Below are 21147 nucleotides of genomic sequence, written 5' to 3'. Positions count from 1 at the left end.
AGATTGGGAGTGAAATGAAAATTGTTGACATAATCTATGTCTGTTCTTGTAACTACCTCACAAATGAGCTATCCTAAAAGTTTGCTTTCTTGTGAATAAACAGATAGGGCTACTTAAGTCGTGTGAGTTTTCATCAGATTTATTGGTTACATATGACTGACTTTAGTAAAGGAAGAACCAGGAATTCTTTGTTGTTTTGTCTCTGGGAACTCTTATGTAAATGTAGATGAGTTTGATAAAAAAGAAAGAAAATTTTCTCCATTGTCTTCACCCACCTTAGGTAGCATCAGGTGCAATTGAGCAATGGTCTTTTTGGCAAACATTTCCCCAAGTGTCATGTATAATGTAAGGAGATTTGATAAATGAATGTGATTATTTTAGAGGAATAGAAAAAACACATGGAACAATAATAAGGGCTTTAGGAATGTGTGGAGAGATCAATAAAACTGTATTTAGTAAGAGAAGAAAATGACTTCCCTCTTCTGGCATAGATATTTACCAAGAATTGCACTTCCAGTGTCCTTTGATAATTATTTTATTAATGTATATATTAATGTATATAACTGCAGAAGCTGGTGACTGAGTTTGGTAAAGTGTGTGAAAGAAGAAAGTTAAGAGTAAATGTGAATAAGAGCAAGGTTATTAGGTACAGTAGGGTTGAGGGTCAAGTCAATTGGGAGGTGAGTTTGAATGGAGAAAAACTGGAGGAAGTGAAGTGTTTTAGATATCTGGGAGTGGATCTGGCAGCGGATGGAAACATGGAAGCGTAAGTGGATCATAGGGTGGGGGAGGGGGCGAAAATTCTGGGAGCCTTGAAGAATGTGTGGAAGTAGAGAACATTATCTCGGAAAGCAAAAATGGATATGTTTGAAGGAATAGTGGTTCCAACAATGTTGTATGGTTGCGAGGCGTGGACTATGGATAGAGTTGTGCGCAGGAGGATGGATGTGCTGGAAATGAGATGTTTGAGGACAATGTGTGGTGTGAGGTGGTTTGATCGAGTAAGTAACGTAAGGGTAAGAGAGATGTGTGGAAATAAAAAGAGCATGGTTGAGAGAGCAGAAGAGGGTGTTTTGAAATGGTTTGGTCACATGGAGAGAATGAGTGAGGAAAGATTGACCAAGAGGATATATGTGTCGGAGGTGGAGGGAACGAGGAGAAGAGGGAGACCAAATTGGAGGTGGAAAGATGGAGTGAAAAAGATTTTGTGTGATCGGGGCCTGAACATGCAGGAGGGTGAAAGGAGGGCAAGGAATAGAGTGAATTGGAGCGATGTGGTATACCGGGGTTGACGTGCTGTCAGTGGATTGAATCAAGGCATTTGAAGCGTCTGGGGTAAACCATGGAAAGCTGTGTAGGTATGTATATTTGCGTATGTGGACGTATGTATATACATGTGTATGGGGGTGGGTTGGGCCATTTCTTTCGTCTGTTTCCTTGCGCTACCTCGCAAGCGCGGGAGACAGCGTCAAAAAAAAGAAAAAAAAAATATTTAACTTCTGGTTATTTATTAAGAAATGTATGGTTAAGATTTATTAAACTCTTTAGATTTGCAATTGATTGTGTAATGAATTTTATAAATGTTCTTGTTGAATAAGAAATGTGTTGTTTTATCACTTTTGCAGCCATCTCTGATATACGAGACTCTGAAGATATTTCCCTCCTGCCTTTGTACATATCTGGTGGTGGTGAAGCAGAATTTTGTATCAAAGGTAAGTGTGTTTAATCAGGGTGGTTATTAAACTAGCACTAATTAGTGTACTTTTATTTCTACAAACCATTGAATATGTTAAAATGTGTATTGATTATCATAAAGATTATCATAAAGAAATGGCCCAACCCACCCCCATACACATGTATATACATACGTCCACACACGCAAATATACATACCTACACAGCTTTCCATGGTTTACCCCAGACGCTTCACATGCCCTGATTCAATCCACTGACAGCACGTCTACCCCGGTATACCACATCGATCCAATTCACTCTATTCCTTGCCCTCCTTTCACCCTCCTGCATGTTCAGGCCCCGATCACACAAAATCTTTTTCACTCCATCTTTCCACCTCCAATTTGGTCTCCCACTTCTCCTCGTTCCCTCCACCTCCGACACATATATCCTCTTGGTCAATCTTTCCTCACTCATTCTCTCCATGTGCCCGAACCATTTCAAAACACCCTCTTCTGCTCTCTCAGCCACGCTCTTTTTATTTCCACACATCTCTCTTACCCTTACGTTACTTACTCGATCAAACCACCTCACACCACACATTGTCCTCAAACATCTCATTTCCAGCACATCCATCCTCCTGCGCACAACTCTATCCATAGCCCACGCCTCGCAACCATACAACATTATTGGAACCACTATTCCTTCAAACATACCCATTTTTGCTTTCCGAGATAATGTTCTTGACTTCCACACATTCTTCAAGGCTCCCAGGATTTTCGCCCCCTCCCCCACCCTATGATCCACTTCCGCTTCCATGGTTCCATCCGCTGCCAGATCCACTCCCAGATATCTAAAACACTTTACTTCCTCCAGTTTTGCTCCATTCAAACTTACCTCCCAATTGACTTGACCCTCAACCCTACTGTACCCAATAACCTTGCTCTTATTCACATTTACTCTTAACTTTCTTCTTTCACACACTTTACCAAACTCAGTCACCAGCTTCTGCAGTTTCTCATATGAATCAGCCACCAGCGCTGTATCATCAGCGAACAACAACTGATATGATGAGATATGATGAGCAAATTGTCATAACATGTTACTTTGTACAAGGAAAAGAGTCTTTGTAATGCAGGGGTAGTGTTCATTATTCATAACACTTGAGACCCAGGGTGGCTGGGGTGTGAGCTGGTCATTCTTTCATGTTAAAAACCTTGTATACACAAACCCTTTTTATTTTGGAGTATATCACCCAACTATGGAGACAGTGTAATGTTAAAAGGAATTTTATAATGCTTATTATCTTTGAGTAATGAATAAAACAGTAAACTTATTATCATCAGTAGTGTGTCATAGTTTCTGCTCCATGTTTTATGAGTTTAAAAGCTTGATTCTTTATTTTACCCTAAATAATTCCTTGAGGGACTGTTATCTGTATGGAAAGAGTAATTGATAAGAAAGTGCTTTGATGACAGTCTTCTGTGATGAAATGGCCAAGTAAGATGTGTGGCAGATGAGAGGTTGAAGGTATGTGAGGGAGATTTAGACCATAGAAGAGTTGGTTGGATTCAGTGAAAGGATTTATTAGGACTAGGGATATTTTGGATTCACCAAAATAATTATTTGGATTCAGATGCAGAGGAAACATTATGTGTATATTTTTTGAATAGAAGAGTTGGTTGGATGCAGTGAAAGGATTTATTAGGATGGGATATTTTGGATTCACCAAAATAATTATTTGTATTCAGATGGAGAGGAAACATTGTGTGTATATTTTTTGTATTGAAGATGTTGGTTTCCCTTAATGAAGCAATAAGTATGTCAAGTAGAAAAGAAAGACCCACCTTTACCTTTCATGAGGAATCTCTGTCGACCATATCATAAGCTTTCTCCAAACAAAAGATGCCACATACTGTCCTTCCATTTCTCTAAGACACATTCTTTAAAGCAAACACCTGATCCACACATCTTCTATCCATCCTGAAACCACATTGTTTCTCCCCAGTCTGATGCTGTGTTCATACCTTCTGTCACCCATTCAGTCAGCATTCTCCCATACAACTTACCAGGTACACTCTAACAAACTCATACCTCTTTAGTTTGAACACTTGCCTATGGTTCCTTGTCTTTATACATTGGCACTGCTCATGCATTTCAGCAGATATATGCATCTGTTTCTGGTGCTACTTTGCTGTATGTGAAATAGTGAATGAAAAATTGTAAAGGGTATACGTGATCCACATCATCCACAGGTAGGTACTAGTTGGTAGGACACCACTGAACAGGGAAGTATTACAGCGGTACTATCTGCCTGCATATTGGGAGGGTTAGTGACAGCTGTGTAGTGAGTGAGCACTTTATTGGTTGTCAGGTTGCATTCCCTTGACCCAGATGACTGGTCTTTTCTTTCTGCCTCACTGACGTGTGGACTACTTGCATTCGGTCCACAGGCTTGCAATCTCTTCTTGTCCCACGTAACACTTGACAACACTAAACTCACACAACCCTTTCTTCATAAGTCTCTGTTTTCCTGCATTGAACACTGTGCCTACCCTGCCTTTTGACAAATTTGTGGGAGTGATAGAAGTAATAGGTTGGAACATTAGGCAGGAGCATTAGGTAGTAACATTTGGTTGTTGTTGCTAGAAGCAATAGACAGGAGCATTAGGTAGTAGTAGTAGTAGTAGTAGTAGTTTGGAACATAATAAAGGAATTTTAGATAGACACAGTAGGAAGAAGTAGTCGGTAGGAACATAAGTTAGATGCCTCTGTAAATGCTGCAGTAGAATTGCATTCTGCCAGTGGCATGTTAAGAGTGAGAAGCTAAATGCTAAGAAGTGGCTCAGGAGTTCACCAGTTATGGAAACTTTTGCCCTGGCCATCCCCGAGAGGGAGTTTCCACAGGGAATGGGCATTAGTGATAGATAGATAGATAGATAGATAGATAGATAGATAGATAGATAAATCATCCTCAGCATTCACTTCAGTGTGAACTTAATTAGTGGTTGCAGACAGGTCATAAACGATGTATGTAATTCACATCATACTTAGCTGACCGCATCAGAAATTAACTTCCAATATGAAATTAACTTTCATTATAATGTGTGGCGAGGTGGCGATGGGAATGAATAAAGGCAGACATTGTGAATTGTGTGCATGGGTATATATGTATGTGTCTGTGTGTTTATATATATGTGTACATTGAGATGTATAGGTATGTATATTTGCATGTGTGGACGTGTGTGTGTGTACATTGTGTTTGGGAGTGGGTTTGGCCATTTCTTTCGTCTGTTTCCTTGCGCTACCTCGCAAACGTGGGAGACAGCGACAAAGCAAAATAATAATAATAATATAATGTAAAGATAATCAGTGGATGCAGACAGATATTAGAGGGTTGTGTGATTTAAGTCCTACTCACATTTCCTGAAGGATGATTAAACTTGAAGATTCAGACACTTCTTTTTGTTTACATTTTGCAGGGGGTATAGGAAATTATTAGATAAGTACCAGAGGGTTTACAAAAATAGGGGAACCAACCTAATTGGGAATTGTGGTAATGTAAGGAAGAGATACCACCATCTAGGACACTTTGTCAAACATATGTCACAAACCTAACTGCTAATAATCGTATTAGCTGTGGAAGCGTCTTTTGTATACAAACCGGAACTGATATTAAGGTTACAGCTGTTGTCATGAGTGACAACTTTTGCTTCATTTGTTTTTGAAAGGAATGTACTGGTAAAAGGATAGCCGAAAATAATTGTGATGATTTTTCAGATGCTGTGAACTTGGATGTTGGTCTGTGTTCTGTGGTGTCAACTTCTCCCCCTCAGGTTCATAATGTCAACTTTAGTGATAACATGGTTTACATATACACCTCAGGCACTACTGGTATGCCGAAAGCTGCAGTTATTAAACATTCTAGGTAAGAATTGATAAGGACTGATAAGATTTTAAAAGTCATTAAAGTGGATTGTACTGGTGGCATTATGCTACATTCCAGTTGAAACATGTATATGTAAAGCTAACTGATTAGGAAGTTGGATTTTTTTAAGCTTGACAATAAACTAAAGGAACTACTCCTCTCAATTCCAGTTCATGTTTCAGTTGGACGTAACATTACTCAGAAGAGTTCCCACATATCCAAGTACAGTGGCTTTACATCATTAATATTCACGTTTCAGTTGTTGGTAATTGATATTGAATGTAAAAGGTTTTGATGGTGCCAAAATTCATTAGTAGATTACATTTGTTACCCTCAAGCCCTCTCTCATTGGTAAGGAGAAGGAGATTGCTTTTCTCCAGGCTTTCATGAAGAAGTGGAGTGCTTTATCATAAATGCACAGAGAGTCTTTTCTCCAGGCTTTCATGAAGAAGTGGAGTGCTTTATCTTAAATGCACAGAGAGTCAAGCATGGGCCTTGTCTTGCTTAATTGACATAGATATTAGGTTGCCTAAATTGTTTACTTTTAAGTAAAAGATACATATTGATGCTAAGCAATCTCTAAGGTAGCCCACTAACTATGACTAAGTCTGAACCATCCCTAAATTCTTTAGCTGGTGTGGATATCAGTTACGGTAAACATATGGAACAAAATGTCAGTGCTGAACTAGAAGTGTGGCAGCCCTCTGATGAGTAGAGAGGTAGCTGGTGCCCAAGTACATTCGTTGAGAATGCAATGTGGTTGTTACAAGCAATTAGCCTCTTCCGAGGGATGCCTATCTGAATTAAACCAGTTTTATGGGGAATTCAAAAATCTTAGCCAAGTCACTAAGGGTCTTTTAGTTTAGATTGATTCAAGGCATCTTGACAGTCATGACTGAAAGTAGATCTTAGTGTAATTTGTGAGCTGTGTAGGCTGAACCTGTATTTCAAACACTGTGATCTCAGGTAATCCTGTGTGAAATGATAAAGTTGGATAGGATACAGATGGCTCATATCTTCATAGAGAAATAATGACATGTTCAGAATTCATAATTTGAAATACTGGCTGTTTAAGAATGTTCAGTGGGAGGGTTTGTTGCTGAAATGAAATTTCCATTGCATTTTATTTTTGTGCATGTATTTATTTGCAAGTCTGTAATACTAAAGGAGCTACTACATCTTTAGGTAGCACTTAATTTGTGCCTATCTGGATTGTAGTAAGCTGTTGCATGGTATAAAGCCTTACTGGTTGGCTATGCATGGAATTATCTAATGCAAGTGAATGCTGAAATGTTTATTTATTTGTAGATGAATTGAGTGTTAGAAATTGTATTCATAATCATTGGAGAGGTATTATGGCCATCTGACAAACAGTAATGTATTTTTACTAGTACCATTATTCAGAAGGCATATGATAGAACCTTGCACCATTGAGCCATAATTCACAGCAACTGTGTGAAGATTTGCTCCATCCTGTGTTGATGCTATTTCACTCTCATTAGTGACTATACTCAGTCGAGTTTGTTTTGATGCTATTACAGGAGAAAGTCTACGTTTAGTGCTTTATTTGATAAGCTTTTCAATGTAAAATTTCAGAAATAGCCAGCCATAAAAATAGATTGAATTGTGATTCTCCTCCTCAGGGTATAGATTTTGGGGAGAGCCAGGCTCATTTTGTAGAACAGTATTGCATATGATAGCCTGCCTAAGGATTAGACTTGATATTTGAATTTATGATTTGCTAAAGAGCTTTGACATGAGCGGGGGGCTGGAAATCCTCCCCTCTTTTTTTTTTTTTTTTTTTTTTTTTTTTTTTTTTCTTCCAAAACAAGGAACAGAGAAGGGGGTCAGGTGAGGATATTCCCTCAAAGGCCCATTCCTCTGTTCTTAATGCTACCTCGCTATCGCGGGAAATGGCGAATAGTATGAAAGAAAAAGAAAAGAAGTACCAGTTGCAAGGCAGATATAGTAGGTGCTTGTAAAAGTCCTCCCATGTTTAGGTATTGTTTGATGTAAACATATAAGATGGCTTTTGTTGTATGATTCCCTATGCAATAATCAAAATATAATTTTTTTTTTTTTTTTTTTTTTTTATACTTTGTCGCTGTCTCCCGTGTTTGCGAGGTAGCGCAAGGAAACAGACGAAAGAAATGGCCCAACCCCCCCCATACACATGTACATACACACGTCCACACACACAAATATACATACCTACACAGCTTTCCATGGTTTACCCCGGACGCTTCACATGCCTTGATTCAATCCACTGACAGCACGTCAACCCCTGTATACCACATCGCTCCAATTCACTCTATTCCTTGCCCTCCTTTCACCCTCCTGCATGTTCAGGCCCCGATCACACAAAATCTTTTTCACTCCATCTTTCCACCTCCAATTTGGTCTCCCTCTTCTCCTCGTTCCCTCCACCTCCGACACATATATCCTCTTGGTCAATCTTTCCTCACTCATTCTCTCCATGTGCCCAAACCATTTTAAAACACCCTCTTCTGCTCTCTCAACCACGCTCTTTTTATTTCCACACATCTCTCTTACCCTTACGTTACTTACTCGATCAAACCACCTCACACCACACATTGTCCTCAAACATCTCATTTCCAGCACATCCATCCTCCTGCGCACAACTCTATCCATAGCCCACGCCTCGCAACCATACAACATTGTTGGAACTACTATTCCTTCAAACATACCCATTTTTGCTTTCCGGGATAATGTTCTCGACTTCCACACATTTTTCAAGGCTCCCAAAATTTTCGCCCCCTCCCCCACCCTATGATCCACTTCCGCTTCCATGGTTCCATCCGCTGACAGATCCACTCCCAGATATCTAAAACACTTCACTTCCTCCAGTTTTTCACCATTCAAACTCACCTCCCAATTGACTTGACCCTCAACCCTACTGTACCTAATAACCTTGCTCTTATTCACATTTACTCTTAACTTTCTTCTTCCACACACTTTACCAAACTCCGTCACCAGCTTCTGCAGTTTCTCACATGAATCCGCCACCAGCGCTGTATCATCAGCGAACAACAACTGACTCACTTCCCAAGCTCTCTCATCCCCAACAGACTTCATACTTGCCCCTCTTTCCAAGACTCTTGCATTTACCTCCCTAACAACCCCATCCATAAACAAATTAAACAACCATGGAGACATCACACACCCCTGCCGCAAACCTACATTCACTGAGAACCAATCACTTTCCTCTCTTCCTACACGTACACATGCCTTACATCCTCGATAAAAACTTTTCACTGCTTCTAACAACTTGCCTCCCACACCATATATTCTTAATACCTTCCACAGAGCATCTCTATCAACTCTATCATATGCCTTCTCCAGATCCATAAATGCTACATACAAATCCATTTGCTTTTCTAAGTATTTCTCACATACATTCTTCAAAGCAAACACCTGATCCACACATCCTCTACCACTTCTGAAACCACACTGCTCTTCCCCAATCTGATGCTCTGTACATGCCTTCACCCTCTCAATCAATACCCTCCCATATAATTTACCAGGAATACTCAACAAACTTATACCTCTGTAATTTGAGCACTCACTCTTATCCCCTTTGCCTTTGTACAATGGCACTATGCACGCATTCCGCCAATCCTCAGGCACCTCACCATGAGTCATACATACATTAAATAACCTTACCAACCAGTCAACAATACAGTCACCCCCTTTTTTAATAAATTCCACTGCAATACCATCCAAACCTGCTGCCTTGCCGGCTTTCATCTTCCGCAAAGCTTTTACTACCTCTTCTCTGTTTACCAAATCATTTTCCCTAACCCTCTCACTTTGCACACCACCTCGACCCAAACACCCTATATCTGCCACTCTGTCATCAGACACATTCAACAAACCTTCAAAATACTCATTCCATCTCCTTCTCACATCACCACTACTTGTTATCACCTCCCCATTTACGCCCTTCACTGAAGTTCCCATTTGCTCCCTTGTCTTACGCACCCTATTTACCTCCTTCCAGAACATCTTTTTATTCTCCCTAAAATTTACTGATAGTCTCTCACCCCAACTCTCATTTGCCCTTTTTTTCACCTCTTGCACCTTTCTCTTGACCTCCTGTCTCTTTCTTTTATACTTCTCCCACTCAATTGCATTTTTTCCCTGCAAAAATCGTCCAAATGCCTCTCTCTTCTCTTTCACTAATACTCTTACTTCTTCATCCCACCACTCACTACCCTTTCTAAACAGCCCACCTCCCACTCTTCTCATGCCACAAGCATCTTTTGCGCAATCCATCACTGATTCCCTAAATACATCCCATTCCTCCCCCACTCCCCTTACTTCCATTGTTCTCACCTTTTTCCATTCTGTACACAGTCTCTCCTGATACTTCTTCACACCGGTCTCCTTCCCAAGCTCACTTACTCTCACCACCTTCTTCACCCCAACATTCACTCTTCTTTTCTGAAAACCCATACTAATCTTCACCTTAGCCTCCACAAGATAATGATCAGACATCCCTCCAGTTGCACCTCTCAGCACATTGACATCCAAAAGTCTCTCTTTCGCACGCCTGTCAATTAACACGTAATCCAATAATGCTCTCTGGCCATCTCTCCTACTTACATAAGTATACTTATGTATATCTCGCTTTTTAAACCAGGTATTCCCAATCATCAGTCCTTTTTCAGCACATAAATCTACAAGCTCTTCACCATTTCCATTTACAACACTGAACACCCCATGCATACCAATTATTCCCTCAACTGCCACATTACTCACCTTTGCATTCAAATCACCCATCACTATAACCCGGTCTCGTGCATCAAAACCGCTAACACACTCATTTAGCTGCTCCCAAAACACTTGCCTCTCATGATCTTTCTTCTTCTCATGCCCAGGTGCATATGCACCAATAATCACCCACCTCTCTCCATCAACTTTCAATTTTACCCATATTAATCGAGAATTTACTTTCTTACATTCTATCACATACTCCCACAACTCCTGTTTCAGGAGTATTGCTACTCCTTCCCTTGCTCTTGTCCTCTCACTAACCCCTGACTTCATTATTTGAGCAGAATATACCTGTATACAGACTACAACTTTTATGATAACTGGTAGATTTTATTCAGTAATCATAGAAAATGTCTAATTATGCATTAGGGTACACACAAATTATACAATTTATAGACATATGCACTAAAGTCAATACAGAATGGTATAGAACATAGGTTCTTAACCTTTTCTGAAGCATTCCTCCCTCTGAGGTTTCTAAACTGTTGAATAAATTGTAAAAAGATATGTTTCAGTAAGGACATAGAGATGCACATTAATTAGTATTTTTCTATAACCATTTCTACTTTTGGTTATCAACATATATATATATTTTTTTTCATACTATTCGCCATTTCCCATGTTGGCGAGGTAGTGTTAAGAACAGAGGGCTAGGCCTCTGAGGGAACATCCCCACCCGGCCCCCCTCCATTCCTTCTTTTGGAAAACTAAAAAAAAATGAGAGGGGAGGATTTTCAGCCCCTCGCTCCCTCCCTTTTAGTTGCCTTTAACGACACGGAGGGAATATGTGGGAAGTATTCTTTCTCCCCTATCCCCGGGGATATATATATATATATATATATATATTATTTATATATATTATATATATTACCACATCGTTCCAATTCACTCTATTCCTTGCACGCCTTTCACCCTCCTGCATGTTCAGGCCCCGATCACTCAAAATCTTTTTCACTCCATCTTTCCACCTCCAATTTGGTTTCCCACTTCTCGTTCCCTCCACCTCTGACACATATATCCTCTTGGTCAATCTTTCCTCACTCATTCTCTCCATGTGACCAAACCATTTCAAAACACCCTCTTCTGCTCTCCCAACCACACTCTTTTTTATTACCACACATCTCTCTTACCCTATTATTACTTACTTGATCAAACCACCTCACACCACATATTGTCCTCAAACATCTCATTTCCAGCACATCCATCCTCATCCGCTCAACTCTATCCATAGCCCATGCCTCGCAACCTTATAATATTGTTGGAACCACCAGTCCTTCAAACATACCCATTTTTGCTTTCCGAGATAATGTTCTCGACTTCCACACATTCTTCAACGCTCCCAGAACTTTCGTCCCCTCCCCCACCCTATGATTCACTTCCGCTTCCATGGATCCATCCGCTGCCAAATCCACTCCCAGATATCTAAAACACGTCACTTCCTTCAGTTTTTCTCCATTCAAACTTACCTCCCAATTGACTTGTCCCTCAACCATACTGTACTTAATAACCTTGCTCTTATTCACATTTACTCTCAGCTTTCTTCTTTCACACACTTTACCAAACTCAGTCACCTGCTTCTGCAGTTTCTCACATGAATCAGCCACCAGTGTTGTATCATCAGCGAACAACAACTGACTCACTTCCCAAGCTCTCTCATCCACAACACTGCATATATATATATTTTTTTTTTTTTTTTTTTTTTTGCTTTGTCGCTGTCTCCCGCGTTTGCGAGGTAGTGCAAGGAAACAGACGAAAGAAATGGCCCAACCCACCCCCATACACATGTATATACATACGTCCACACACGCAAATATACATACCTACACAGATTTCCATGGTTTACCCCAGACGCTTCACATGCCTTGATTCAATCCACTGACAGCACGTCAACCCCGGTATACCACATCGCTCCAATTCACTCTATTTTTTTTTTTTTTTTTTTGCCACTGTCTCCAGCGTTTGCGAGGTAGCGCAAGGAAACAGACGAAAGAAATGGCCCAACCCACCCCCATACACATGTATATACATACGTCCACACAAGCAAATATACATACCTACACAGCTTTCCATGGTTTACCCCAGACGCTTCACATGCCTTGATTCAATCCACTGACAGCACGTCAACCCCGGTATACCACATCGCTCCAATTCACTCTATTCCTTGCCCTCCTTTCACCCTCCTGCATGTTCAGGCCCCGATCACACAAAATCTTTTTCACTCCATCTTTCCACCTCCAATTTGGTCTCCCTCTTCTCCTTGTTCCCTCCACCTCCGACACATATATCCTCTTGGTCAATCTTTCCTCACTCATTCTCTCCATGTGCCCAAACCATTTCAAAACACCCTCTTCTGCTCTCTCAACCACGCTCTTTTTATTTCCACACATCTCTCTTACCCTTACGTTACTTACTCGATCAAACCACCTCACACCACACATTGTCCTCAAACATCTCATTTCCAGCACATCCATCCTCCTGCGCACAACTCTATCCATAGCCCACGCCTCGCAACCATACAACATTGTTGGAACCACTATTCCTTCAAACATACTCATTTTTGCTTTCCGAGATAATGTTCTCGACTTCCACACATTCTTCAAAGCTCCCAGAATTTTCGCCCCCTCCCCCATCCTATGATCCACTTCCGCTTCCATGGTTCCATCCGCTGCTAGATCCACTCCCAGATATCTAAAACACTTTACTTCCTCCAGTTTTTCTCCATTCAAACTCACCTCCCAATTGACTTGACCCTCAACCCTACTGTACCTAATAACCTTGCTCTTATTCACATTTACTCTTAACTTTCTTCTTTCACACACTTTACCAAACTCAGTCACCAGCTTCTGCAGTTTCTCACATGAATCAGCCACCAGCGCTGTATCTTCAGTGAACAACAACTGACTCGCTTCCCAAGCTCTCTCATCCCCAACAGACTTCATACTTGCCCCTCTTTCCAAACCTCTTGCATTCACCTCCCTAACAACCCCATCCATAAACAAATTAAACAACCATGGAGACATCACACACCCCTGCCGCAAACCTACATTCACTGAGAACCAATCACTTTCCTCTCTTCCTACACGTACACATGCCTTACATCCTCGATAAAAACTTTTCACTGCTTCTAACAACTTGCCTCCCACACCATATATTCTTAGTACCTTCCACAGAGCATCTCTATCAACTCTATCATATGCCTTCTCCAGATCCATAAATGCTACATACAAATCCATTTGCTTTTCTAAGTATTTCTCACATACATTCTTCAAAGCAAACACCTGATCCACACATCCTCTACCACTTCTGAAACCACACTGCTCTTCCCCAATCTGATGCTCTGTACATGCCTTCACCCTCTCAATCAATACCCTCCCATATAATTTACCAGGAATACTCAACAAACTTATACCTCTGTAATTTGAGCACTCACTCTTATCCCCTTTGCCTTTGTACAATGGCACTATGCACGCATTCCGCCAGTCCTCAGGCACCTCACCATGAGTCATACATATATTAAATAACCTTACCAACCCTGGTCCAACAATACATCCACCCCTTTTTTAATAAATTCCACTGCAATACAAATCCAAACCTGCTGCCTTTGTTGCCGCTATCATCTTCCGCAAGAAGCTTTTACACCTCTTCTCTGCTACCAAAATCAATTTCCCTAACCCTCTCCCTAATTTTGCATCACCAACAACCTCGACAAAAACACCCTATATCTGCCACGCTATCATAAAACACATTCAACAAACCTTCAAAATATTCACTATAAACAAACAGAGAATTCCTACTCCTTCTCACATCACCACTACTTGTTATCAACCTCCCATTTGCACACTTCACTGAAGTTCCCATTTGCTCCCTTGTCTACGCAACCCTATTTAACCTCCATCCAGAACATCATTATTATTCTACCCAAAATTTACTGATATCCTCTCACCCCAACTCTCATTTGGGGTGGTTGTTTTTGTGGCGTTGTATTGGTTGTTGGTTGGGTTTGTTGTGGTTTTGTTGTTTGGTGGTGGGCGTTAGTTTTTGGGGCCGCTTTTTTTTTTTGTTCACCTCCTGGACTCTTGCACCTTTCTCTTGACCCTCCTGTCCTCTTCTTTTATACTTCTCCCACTCAAATGCATTTTTTTCTTCCTCCCTGCAATAATCGTCCAAATGCCTCCCCTTCTCTTTCATCACATAATACTCTTACTTCCTTCATCCCACCACTCACGTACCCTTTCTAAACAGCCCACCTTCCCTCCCTTCTCATGCCACATAGCATCTTTTCGCAATCCATCACTGATTCCCTAAAAAAATCCCATTCCTCCCCCCACTCCCCTTACTTCCATTGTTCCTCCCACTCTTTTTCCATTCTGTACACAGTCTCCCTGATACTTCTTCACAAACCGGTCTCCTTTCCCAACGCACTTACTCTCACCACCTTCTTCACACCCAACATTCACTCTCTTTTCTGCAAACCCATACAATCTCACCTTAGCCTCCACAAGATAAATGATCAACATCCCTCCAGTTGCACCTCCTCAGACACATTGACATCCAAAAGGTCTCTCTTTCCATCAGCCTGTCAATTAACACGTAATCCAATAATGGCTCTTTCTGGCCATCTCTCCTACTTACAAAAGTATACTTATTTATATCACAGCTTTTTAAACCAGGTATAAATTCCAAATCATCAGTCCTTTTTTTCAGCACATAAATCTACAAGCTCTCACCATTTCCATTTACAACACTGAACACCCATGCATACCAAATTATTCCCCTCAACTGGCCACATTACTCACCTTTTGCCATTCAAATCACCCATCAGCTATAACCGTCTCGTGCATCAAAACCGCTAACACCCTCCATTTAGCTGCTCCCAAAACACTCCCTCTCAGATCTTTCTTCTTCTCATGCCCAGGTGCATATGCACCAATAATTCAAACCAACCGCTCCTCCATCAACTTTCAATTAACGCCATATTAATACTGAGAATTTACTTTCTTACATTCTATCACATACACCACAACTCCAGTTTCAGGAGTATTAGGCACTCCTTCCCTTTGCTCTTTCCTCTCGACTAACCCCTGACTTCATTATTTGACAGAATAAACCTGAATACAAGACACAACTTTATGAAAACTGGTAATTTTATTCAGTAATCATAGAAAATGTCTAATTATGCATTAGGGTCCACACAAATAAACAATTTAATAGACAATGCACTAAATCAATACGAAGGTATAGAACATAGGTTATTATCCTTTCTTGAAGCATTCTCCCTCTGAGGTTTCTAAACTGCTTGAATAATTGTAAAAAGATATGTTTCAGTAAGGACAATAGAGATCCAAATTAATTTAGTAATTTTTCTATAACCATTTCTACTTTTGTTATCAACATATAATATATATTTTTTTCATACTATCGCCATTTCCAAGTTGGCGAGGTAGTGCTAAGAACAGAGGGCTAGGCCTCTGAGGTAACATACCCCACCCGGCCCCCCCAGCCCCCCTCCGGCCCCGCCGGCCCCCCCCCCCCCCCTCCATTCTCCTTCTTTTGGAAAACAAAAAAAAAATGAGAGGGGAGGATATTCAGGCCCCTCGCGCCCCCATTTTAGGTTTGCCTTTATAACAGACAACGAGGGGAAATATGTGGGAAGTAATCTTTCTCACCCTATCCCCGGGGATATATATATATATATATATCTATAAAATTTATTTATATATATTATATATAACCACATCGACCAATTCCACTCTATTCCTTGCACGCCTTTCACCCTCCGGCATGTCAGGCCCCGATCACTCAAAATCCTTTTTTTTCACTCCATCTTTTCCACCTCCAATTTGGTTTTCCCACTTCTCGTTCCCTCCACCTCTGACACAATATCCTCTTGGTCCAATCTTTCTCACTCATTGCTCTCCATGTACCTACACCATTTCAAAACACCCTCTTCTGCCTTCTCCAACCACACTCTTTTTTTATTAACCACAACATCTCTCTTCACCCAATTATTAATTACTTTATCAAACCAACCTCACACCACATATTGTCCTCAAACATCTCATTTCCAGCACATCCATCCACATCCGCTCACTCTATCCATAGCCCATGCCCCGCAACCTATAATATTGTTGGAAACCCCCAGTCCTTCCAACATACCATTTTTTTGCTTTCCGAATAATGTTCCGGACTTCCACACATTCTATCAACGCTCCCAGAAACTTTCGTCCCCTCCCCCACCCTAATGATTCCTTCCGCTTCCATGGATCCATCCGCTGCCAATCCACTCCCAGATACTAAACACGTCACTTCCTTCAGTTTTTTCTCCATTCACACTTACCTCCCTATTGACTTGTTCCCTCAACCATACTGTCTTAATAACCTTGCTCTTATTCACATTTACTCTCAGCTACTTCTTTCACACACGTTAACAAACTCTCAACCTGCTTCTGCAGTTTTCTCACACGAATCAGCCACCAGTGTTGTATCATTCAGCGAACAACACGACTCCACTTCCCAAGCTCGCTCAATCCCACAACACTGCATATAATATATTTTTTTCTTTTTTTTTTTTTTTTTGCTTTGTCGCTGTCTCCCTTCCCGCGTTTTGCGAGGTAATGCAAGGAAACAGACGAAAGAAATGGCCAACCCACCCCCAAACACATGTATTATACATACTCCACACACGCAAATATACATCCCTACACAGATTTCCATGGTTTACCAATAACGCTTCACAGCCTTGATTCAATCCACTGACAGCACTGTAACCCCGTATACCACATCGGCTCCATTTCACTCTATTTTTTTTTTTTTTTTTTTTGCCACTTCACCATCCAGCGTTTGCGAGGTATCCAAGAACAGACTAAAGAAATCGGCCCAACCCACCCCCCATACACATGTATATACATACGTCCATACACAAGCAAATAATACATACCTACACCAGCTTTCTATGATTACCCCCAGAACGTTCACATGCCATTGATTCAAACCCACTACAGCACGTCAACCCCGTATACCACATCGCTGCAATTTCACTCTATTCCGCCCTCCTTCACGCCACCTAGCATGTTCAGGGACCGATCACAACAAAATCTTTTTTCACATCCATCATTCCACCTCCAATTTTGTCTTCCCTCTCTCCTTGTTCCCTCCACCTCCTCACATATATCCTCTGGTCAATCTTTCCTCACTCAGTCTCTCACATGTGGCCCCAAACCATTTCAAAACACCCTCTTCTGCTCCTCTCAACCACGCTCTTTTTATTTCCACAACATCTCTCTTACCCTTACTTTACTTACTCATCAAACCACCTCACACCACACAATGTCCTCAAAAACATCTCATTTCCAGCACAATCCATCCTCCTGCGCACAACTTCTATCCATAGCCCACGCCACGCAACCAATACAACATTGTTGGAACCACAAATTCCTTTCAAACATACTCATTTTTGCTTCCCGAGATAATGTTCTCGCCATCCACACATTCTTCAAAGCTCCCCGAGAATTTTGGCGCCCCCCTCCCCCATTCCTAATGATCCTCTTCGCTTCCATGTTCCATCCGCTGCTAAGATCCACTCCCAGATATCTAAAACACTTTACTTCCACCCAGTTTTTTCCTCTCCATTCAAACTCACCTCCCAATTGACTTGACCCTCAACCCTACGTATCCAAATAACCTTGCTCTTATTCACATTTACTCTTAACTTTTTCTTTCCACACACTTTACAAACTCTCAGTCACCAGCTTCTGCAGTTTCTCACATGAATCTGCCACCACACGCTTGTTATCTTCAGTGAACAACAACTGACACCTTCCAAGCTCTCTCCATCCCCAACAGACTTCTTATTACTTGCCCCCTTTTCCCAAACTCTTCTTGCAATCACTTCCTAGCAACCCCATCCATAAACAAATAAACCACCATGAGAGACATCACACACCCCTGCCGCAAACCTACCATTCACTGAGAACCAATCACTTTCCTCTCTTCCTACACGTACAACATGCCTTACATCCTCGAGTAAAAACTTTTCACTGCTTCTAACAAATAACTGGCCTCCCACAATCCATATATCTTAGTACCTTCCACAGAGCATCTCAATCAACTCTATCATATGCCATCTCCAGATTCCAGAAATGCTACATACAAATCCATTTGCTTTTCTAAGTATTTTCTCACATACATTCATTCAAAGCAAACACCTGATCCACACACCTCTACACTCATCTGAAACCACCACTGCTCTCCCCCTCAGAAGCTCTGTACATGCTTCACCCTCTCAATCAATACCCACCCATATAATTTACCAGGAATACTCAACAAACTTTATACCTCTGTAATTTGAGCACTCACTCAATATCCCCCTTGCCTTCTGTACAAAGGCACTAAGCACGCATATCTCTCGCCAGTCCTCCGGGCAACCTCACCAGAAATTCCATACATATATTAAATAACCTTACCAACCAGTCAACAATAAAGTCACCCCCTTTTTTAATAATTCCACTGCAATATACCATCCCATCCAAACCTGCTGCCTTGCCGGCTTTCATCTTCCGCAAACTTTTACTACCTCTTCCTGCTTACCAAAAATCATTCCCTAACCCTCCACTTTGCACACCACCTCGACCAAAAACACCCTATATCTGCCCTCTATCAATACAAACACAATACTACAAACCTTCAAAATACTCACTCCAGCTCCATCTCCTTCTCACATCACCACGACTTGATATCATCTCCCATATTGCACCCTTCACTGAAGTTCCCATTTGCTCCCTTGTCTTACGCACTTTTTTACTCCTTCCAGAACAACTTTTTTCTTCTCCCTAAAATTTAATGAGCTCTCTCACCCCAACTCTCATTTGCCCGTTTTTTCCACCTCGTTGCACCTTTTCTCTGACCTCCTGTCAATATTATATTGATTAGAAAGGGTAGTGAGTGGTGGTGATGAAAAGTAAGATTTAGTGAAAGAGAAGAGAAGGCATTTGGATGACCGATTTTTGCAGGGAAAAAATGCAAATGAGTGGGAGATTTATAAAAGAAAGAAACCAAGGAGGAATCAAGAGAAAGGTGCAAGAGGTGAAAAAGAAGGCAAATGAGGTTGGGGTGAGAGATATCATCAAATTTTAGGGAGAATAAAAGGATTTTCTGAAGGAGGTAAATAAAGTGCGTAAGACAGGGGAGAAAATGGGAACTTTCAGATGAAGGGGCTAATGGGGAGTTGATAACAAGTAGTGGTGATGTGAAAGGAGAGGAGTGAAAGGTAGTTTGAAGGTTTGTTGAATGTGTTTTTTGATGATAGAGTGGCAGATATAGGGTGATTTTGGTCAGGTGGAGTGCAAAGTGAGAGGTTTAAGAAAATGATTTGGTAAATAGAGAAGAGGTATAAAAGCTTTCGGAAGATGAAAGCCGTCAAGATCAACAGGTTGGGATGGTATTGCAGTGACTTTAATTAAAGAGGGGTGACTGTTGTTGACTGGTTGTAAGTAATTTAATATATGTATGATTCAGTGAGGTTTCCTGAGGATTGGTGCGGAATGCGTGCATAGGCCATTGTACAAAGCAACGGGATAAGAGTGAGTTGGCTCTAAATTACAGAGGTCTAAGTTTGTTGAGTATCTGAGGGTAATTATATGGGATGGTATTGATTGAGAGGGTGAAGGCATGGACATAGCATCAGATTAGGGAAGCCAGTGTGGTTTCAGAAGTGGTAGAGGATGTGTGGATCAGGTGTTTTCTCTGAGAATGTAAACTGAGAAAATACTTAGCAAAAGCAAATGGATTTGTATTAGCATTTATGGCTTTAGAGAAGGCATATGATAGAGTTAATAGTAGATGCTCTGTGAAGGTATTAAGATTAAATGGTGTGGGAGGAAAGTTGTTAGAAGCAGTGAAAAGTTTTTACTAAGGATGTATGGCAGTGTACATGTAGAAAGAGAAAGTGATTAGTTCTCAGTGAATGAGTAGGTTTGCGCAGGGGTTTGTGTTTCTCCATGTGTTTAATTTGTTTAAGGATTGGGTTGTTAGGGAGGTGAATGCAAGAGGTTTTGGAAAGAGGGGCCAAGTATGAAGTCTGTGGGATAGAGAGCTTGGAAGTGAGGTCAGTTGTTGTTTGCGGAGAATATAGGCGCTGGTGGCTGATTCCACAAAGGGGAAAACTGCCGAAGCTGGTGACTGATTTTTGGTAAAGTGTGATAAAGAAGAAAGGTTAAGAGTAAATGTAAATAAGAGCCAAGGTTATTAGGTACGTAGGGTTGAGGGACAAGTCAATTGGAGGTACGTTTGTGAATGAGAAAAACTGTAGGCACAGTAAAGTAGTTTTAGATATACTGGAGTAACATCTGGCAGTGGCTGGAACCATGGAAGCGGAAATGAAACATAGGGTGGAGGGGAGGGGGTGAAAATCCAGGAGCCATAAGAATGTGTGGAGTCCGAGAACATTACTCGGAAAGCAAAAATGGTTTATGTTTGAAGGAATGGTGGATCCAACACTGTTTTTATGGTTGCGAGGTGTGGGCGATGGATAGAGTTTAGCGCAGGAGGGTGGAGTGCTGGAAATGAGATGTTTTTGAGGAAATGTGGGTGTAGGTGGTTGAATTGAGTAAGAAATGTAATGGGTAAGAGAGATGTTGTGGAAATAAAAAGAGGCGTGGTTGAGAGAGCAGAAGAGAGTGTTTTTTTTTTTTTTTTTTTTTTTTTTTTTTCTTCCAAAACAAGGAACAGAGAAGGGGGTCAGGTGAGGATATT

At 41.1% G+C, this 21147-nt stretch overlaps 1 protein-coding gene across 8 annotated transcripts in view; it reads left to right on the top strand.

Annotated features, from left to right (window-relative positions):
* The window catches only part of Fatp1 (Fatty acid transport protein 1), a 186391-nt gene that overhangs the window by 64433 nt on the left and 100811 nt on the right, over positions 1–21147 (top strand). For all 8 annotated transcript variants that reach the window (XM_071677795.1, XM_071677794.1, XM_071677792.1 and 5 more), the window contains 2 exons: positions 1626–1712; positions 5454–5601. In XM_071677795.1, the coding sequence (XP_071533896.1) occupies positions 1626–1712; positions 5454–5601 (235 nt within the window). The remainder of the gene's footprint in view (positions 1–1625; positions 1713–5453; positions 5602–21147) is intronic.

Source organism: Panulirus ornatus, chromosome 26 (assembly GCF_036320965.1).
Source record: "Panulirus ornatus isolate Po-2019 chromosome 26, ASM3632096v1, whole genome shotgun sequence".
Classification (NCBI taxonomy): Eukaryota; Metazoa; Arthropoda; class Malacostraca; order Decapoda; family Palinuridae; genus Panulirus; species Panulirus ornatus.
Note: the sequence above shows the minus strand (reverse complement) of the source record. Positions and strands in the feature narration are given on the sequence as shown.